This window comes from Lontra canadensis, unplaced genomic scaffold (genome assembly GCF_010015895.1).
Source record: "Lontra canadensis isolate GAN:19392208 unplaced genomic scaffold, GSC_riverotter_1.0 scaffold4, whole genome shotgun sequence".
In the NCBI taxonomy this organism is placed as follows: domain Eukaryota; kingdom Metazoa; phylum Chordata; class Mammalia; order Carnivora; family Mustelidae; genus Lontra; species Lontra canadensis.
In genome coordinates, this window is record NW_022630998.1 from 1,358,304 (window position 1) to 1,364,303 (window position 6,000).

A 6,000-nucleotide genomic window follows, 5' to 3' on the forward strand; every position below is an offset into this window, starting at 1 on the left:
ACCAGTACCTACCTCCTTCCAAAGACAATACTTAGAGAACAGAAACCTTGTCTTTTTCATTCTTAGCATCCAGTACATAGCCCCAGTTTTGCTCATGGTAGAAATCTCATTTTCTTTTGAATATAGGGCATTTCTAGAGGTGCAGTCAAGAAACTGTGGGTAGCTCAATATAACTGAAGAGCTGGGAACAGGGCAGGAGAGGAGAGCAAACTGAAAGGCAGGCAAGCAGTGTGTCATAAAAGGCCATGAATCCTGTTCTAAAAAGTACAGACATTATCCTTTAGGACACTGAAGGATTTTAAGACAATTAGATTTGCATTTCAAAAAATCACCCTAGAGAGTAATGTGAGCAGTGGAGGTTCTCTGAAAAGGAAAAAAAAACAAAAAACAAAAAACAAAAACAAAAACAAAAAAACCATTCACCAAACAGACTACTGAAAAGATAACTACTAGGGCCTCAACAGAGCGCAAAGTGGAAAAATTTTCATTCAGACGTTTACATGAAGCCCCTAGTATTATTCTAAAAATAAAGCCAACAAAACTTGGGGACCATTTGGAAGGTGCAGATGGAGAAGGAACCCAGGCAGGTGAGGACTCTCCGGTTCTGGACTTGAGGCAACAACATGGAGAGGATGCATGGAAACACAAACAAAAGGAGACAGTCTGCAGGGAAGCCCACCCTCCAGGGTCAGCCATATTTGTGGCAACACCTAACTGACTTCCCTAAAGCCAGGGTCCCTTCCCTGCACAGCCCCTATGAAATTTGCAAATGATGCTCTCCTGTTTAGCATTATGGGTGGGCTCTTTTTTAGAACATTCCATCTAAACTCCTTGGCTTCCAAAATCCTCCAAGGTCTATTCACTCCACTTACGCAAGCTTATTTTACCAGAATATTCCTCAGTGTTCACCTCCCTTGACCCTGGGCATCCTGAAGGCCTCTCCACCATTCTATCTACCACACTTGCTCCATCATCGGCCTGGGTTATCCAACCACCAGCAAGGACTTTCTTCCATCCTTACTTAACCGTTCTCAGTGCTGAAGCCATCATCCCCACTCACCCCCAAAACCTATGTTTATGGCCCACATCCAGTATTTTTAATATTAGAAAGCATTCCAACATACGGTGCCCTGCAGATGAATCTGATCTCCCCAAGAAGACAGAAGCCTGCAAGTTGGAAAGGACAAGAGAGTGCCTTTTATTTTTGGTTTGCTGCCATGCTACAGGGAGCAAGAACCAAGTCCAAAAGCTTTTATTAACCAAATTACAAGGGGAATTCAATCCTCTGTCTTTTAACAATGAGTAATGGAACAGTTAAAAAGGTCCCAGCACTTTACAGTCTCTGGTCAGCCTTCTGTCTCACAACTTATTACAACTCATTCCCTCTCATCCCCTCAACAGTGGTAGGCCTCACGAAATACCTGCACTAGTGGTTTAAAACAAAAAACAAAAAACAAAAAACGACCAGCCATTCCTCTGGCCCACTCAAGACGACTGTTGTCACAATACGCGTAACTTGTCCTCACTCTCCCTACCAAATTCTATGCCCCCCACTTTCTGCCACCTACTCTCCAACTACAGGAAATTTAAGCACTTGCAGAATATGCCTTGCTTTTCCATACCTTAAGTTCTCTTTGCTCTTCTCTTTGTATGGAAAGCCCTCCCTTCCATTTTTTTTCCTTGAGGCAGACCTCATCATCCCTTAAGACCCAAATCAATGTCACCTCTGCTGGGAAATCGTCCCCAGAGCTTGTCTTTCCTTCTTCCACGCCCTGAGGAATTACACACATTTCTCCATGCTATCCCCTGAGTTTTTAGGACTAGGGATCTTGCTTCCTTCCATTCCCAGCACAGTGCCTGACACTCAGAGAGCCTCCGATGAACAAATGCCACTTATCTAACCAACAGAACTTCAAGGCACGTCCGGTGGACCGTCTTGACAACTCCAGTCTCCTAAGTCCCCTACCAAGACTTGTAAAGGGAATGGCCTCCCACAGTACTTCAGACCGCAGGAAATCTGTCCGCGACCCGAAGCCAAGTTCTCACAAATGTGCGAACAGTGTCACCGGGAGGCCGCTGAACAGAACGTGCTTTGCAGGCACACTCAGCTCACATATAAAAGTCATCGACAAGCTGCTTCTGATGGAAATCGTTTTTCCTACATTCTCTGGGGCTCCGGCTCCTCACGCTAAATACCACCTATCCCTAATAGCTCTCATGCTCCCTTGGGGAGGTTTTTAAATCAATCGCCTAACAGACCTGACTAGCTCCATCTGTGAACACGTCCGGGGGTGGGGGGGGAGAGCAAAAGCAATGATTCTTAAGGGTAACCAAGCCTCGGTCGCACGCCACTGTTACAGCTCAGCAAGCAGCAGCAGCAGAAACAAGCCCCGCGCCGCTCACCTTCTAGGATGGACACGACGATGAGCAGTTGGTCGGACTTGGAGACCATGGTCGCGCTGCGCGACCCGCAGGCGGGGTCTGCTTGGGGGAAGAAGGACCCGGGTGAGATGCGGCAGGCCCGCGACCACCAGCAGGGCTCCCGGCGGGGCTCCCACCGCCCGCCCGGGGCTCCCGACCTCGGGACCCCGCTCCGCGGCCCGGGCCTGCCGCCGCCTGCAGCGCGCCGGGCAACCCGGCCCCGGGCCGCCAGCCCAGCCCTCGCCCTGCCCCGACTGAAAGCAAAGGCAAAGGTTGCTCGGCCACCCGGCCCGTCCGCAGGGAGAGGCGAGCCCGCCGCCGGAAAACCTTTTGCCGCCTGCGTTTCAGCTTTTCAAACGCCCGGGCAGCCGCCGCGGCATCCGCCGCGCCCCGCTTCCGCCTAGCAACCAGGCCCGCAGGCCCAGGGCCGGGGGAAAGCTGGGAGGACAAAGGGTGATAGAGACCAGGGCAGTCGCGGATAGAACGCCCCTCCTTTCGCTTCGCCTCCTGCCCTTTTATGCTATGTTCCAGAGCCCTAGGCAGAAGACGCGGCCATTGCCTCACAGCGCCCCCTGCTAGCGGGACGGGGGAAGGCGGGAGCTTTGGCGGGACGGACTGCGCAGGCGCACTACTGCAGCCGACGCTTCCTGCAGTGCGCCTACGAGGAGTGTGAATGTGGTGTATTCTCTGTTTTTTCACCCCCAGACGCAAGCTGGGAAATACAGCAGTGGAGAAGGAGAACTCGCGCGCGTGCACACACACACCCACCCACCCCCCTCCGTTCACATTCCCAGCGTCACGACTGCTTAAAATTAAGTCTGAACTGAAAAATCCCTAACTAGGACGCGCACCGCCCCGCAAACGTTCACGTTTTGGAAAACAAGTAGCGTCAATACGGTAATTACTGTAACTGCTGGCGGTGACGTAAACTCTCCGAGAATTTCCTGTACTTTAGAAATTACCCTGAAACAAAAACATTGTCACGTGGGCAGGGACATTAAAAGTATAGGTTGTACGGCCCCCTGACGAGAGGGTAACTAATTAGCACGATCAAGACCCAAATTAAACAAAGCATATTCCCCCCCCCCGCCCCTCCCCGCACCGAAACCTTCAGGCTTTATTTTACGACCGATTAGGAATCCTCTGGAGGTTATAAGCTTGAAACTGAACCAGGTGTGGGGTGGAGGGGGTGAGTAAAGAGGAAAAAACAATCCCCACCCCACCCCCATTGGGTGGGCCTAAAAGGAGAGGAGAAGAATATGCACTTTGGGTTAGACGACTTCGAAGAAGACCCTTTCCATCCCCTTTCGAGCTCCCTGAAATGAGGCATTATGCAATATAATACCAAAGTAACGATCTACTTTGGGTTCATAGTTGAACAATGCATTCTTTTGTGTAAGATGTCAAACAGATTCAAAAGTAGATGGAATGATACAGTGAACCAGCAAATACCCAAAACATGGCTTCAACAATTACGATTGAAGACCCATCTTCATCTGCTCCGTTAATTTGGAGGAAGTCCTTAACATCGTATCAACTCATCTCTTTAAATATGTACCTCTATGGGCACCTGGGTGGCTCAGTGGGCTAAGCCTCTGCCTACTGATCTCAACCTCAATTACATAAAAAATTTTAAAAAAATCCTCAAAACCTTTAAGTGCACACTCTTCAAATTTCCCTGATGATCTAATAATTACTTTTCAGTTGCTTCGTTCAAATCAGGATTCGAAGAGGTTCCAAAACACAGTGTATTTGGTTGATCTGTCTTTTGTGTCTTTTCATGTAGAGGTACTCAGTTCCATTTTTTTCTCCCTCGACACTCTTCATTAAAGTAATTGGTCATGTACCCTGTGGAGTTTACCACAGTCTAAATTTTGTCGATACAAGAACAATGTTATTATTGAACACCTCACCTGTTGAGCAGTCTAATGAAGATGTCCAGTCCAGTTTGACAATACTTGAGATCAGCAAACAGGTCAACAACAGTGAGCCAAATTCAAGCTTATTATGGTGTAAAACACTATTTAGCTTAAACCCTAGACAAAAGGAGCCAATCTCCAAAGCAAAGAATGATTCTGGAAATCAGAGTTTGGGACCTAAATCTACTATTTATATGTTAGGTGACCTTAGGCAAGTCACTCTACCCCTCTGAGCTTAAATTTCCGCTATACAATAGTAGTATACGTAATTTCTTAGTTCAGGACTTAAGCGTAGCAAATGGCATTCAGTTATTATCTTTTTACATGAACAGTAACAGACCTTAAGTTACTAGATGTACAGGAACTAGGAAATGGCCATCAAGATGTCTCATTGTTTTGTTTTAGGATATTTCAGGCTGAAAAGCTAGATTGTAAACCATCACTGAATGTCCGAAAATAATCTCAAATCAGAAAAGAAAACTCTGACAAACCATGAAAATTAACCAAGAAACTCTTTCACATAGTAAAATTTTCATACAGTTCCTTTCATCTGGACTCTTTCCAGCAACATTTATGGCCCAAGACAGGAAAGATCAGGAGCCCTGCCTCTGTCCGTGCCCTCTTCTTCCCCCTTCTCACCACACAAACACACGCGCATACACACTCACACACACACATGCACTTATTACAATTTCAGACAAGCTACCAGAAGTAACAACATGAGCACAGTAACTGAACACCTGTGATGTCTAAGAGCATGGGCCAGGCCCTGACCTTCCAGACCCTGACGTCCCTCCTTCAGGCAGAGGGAGGGAGAGTGGAGGCAGTAACTTCTACTCACTCAGCATCCGCATGACTTGACTTCCAACCCAGCATCTGATATCATTAAACCTGGCAATGAATTTGGGTGCCCTTACTCCCCTGAAGAAGGGTCACTAATGTCTATGGCAAGAGAGGCAGGGTAGCCCAGTAGTGAAGAGCCTTACCGACCTGTGTCCCAAGTTCCACTTTGTGACCTGGCCACATCTGTTCTCTCTGAACCTCAGTTTTCCCTTCTGTAAAACAGGGATAATAGGTGTTCGTGAAGATTCATTGGCGTTACTTCAGGGAGAGGCCCCAGCCATGATGAAATCTCTGAACGCGGCAGCCATTTTGATTGTTGATTTGGACAGATCTATCATTGTGTCATTTTTTTTTTTTCTTCTGCTCCTGCAAAGAAAACTAGCTTTTTTATATTCCCTCAGTTTGGCCTATATTTATGTTCTAAGGGTGATGTAGTCCTGAAACAGTTTCTCTCCCTGGCTCTTGGGAAAGGCCACAGCAGGGCGCTCCAAAGTCACACACCCGTTCAGGTCAGGCAGGTGTTAGTAACCAGTGTCAGGTGCACAGAAGCAGAGCCTGGTGCCTGCCCAAAGAGCAGCCCTTCCCAGCCCAGCTGCTTATGGCCAGGTAATAAAAGCTAGGCTTTCTAAATTTCCATAAGAAGCTAGAATGATAGAAATCAAGAGTCAGACACTTAACCAATGGAGCCACCCAGGTGCCTCCCTCATCTGATTTTTAAACGCCAGTTATTGGGGCACCTGTTGTCTGACTCTTGATTTCGGCTCGGGTCATGATCTCAGGATGCCTGGATGGAGTCTGCCTTCCCGCTCAGCAGGGA

At 47.8% G+C, this 6,000-nt stretch overlaps 1 protein-coding gene across 4 annotated transcripts in view; it reads right to left on the reverse strand.

Moving 5' to 3' along the window:
* Positions 1-2,864, reverse strand: part of CEP120 (centrosomal protein 120) — a 79,080-nt gene extending 76,216 nt beyond the window's left edge. The window contains exons 1-2 of one of the 4 annotated variants that reach the window (XM_032844373.1): positions 2,749-2,864; positions 2,404-2,481 (exon numbers count right to left, since the gene is read on the reverse strand). In XM_032844373.1, the coding sequence (XP_032700264.1) occupies positions 2,404-2,452 (49 nt within the window). In that variant the 5' untranslated portion in view covers positions 2,453-2,481; positions 2,749-2,864. Of the gene's footprint in view, positions 1-2,403; positions 2,671-2,748 lie in introns of those variants that run through there. The other 3 variants (XM_032844364.1, XM_032844370.1, XM_032844367.1) reach the window with 3 other exon arrangements.
* Positions 2,865-6,000: the final 3,136 nt, after the last annotated feature.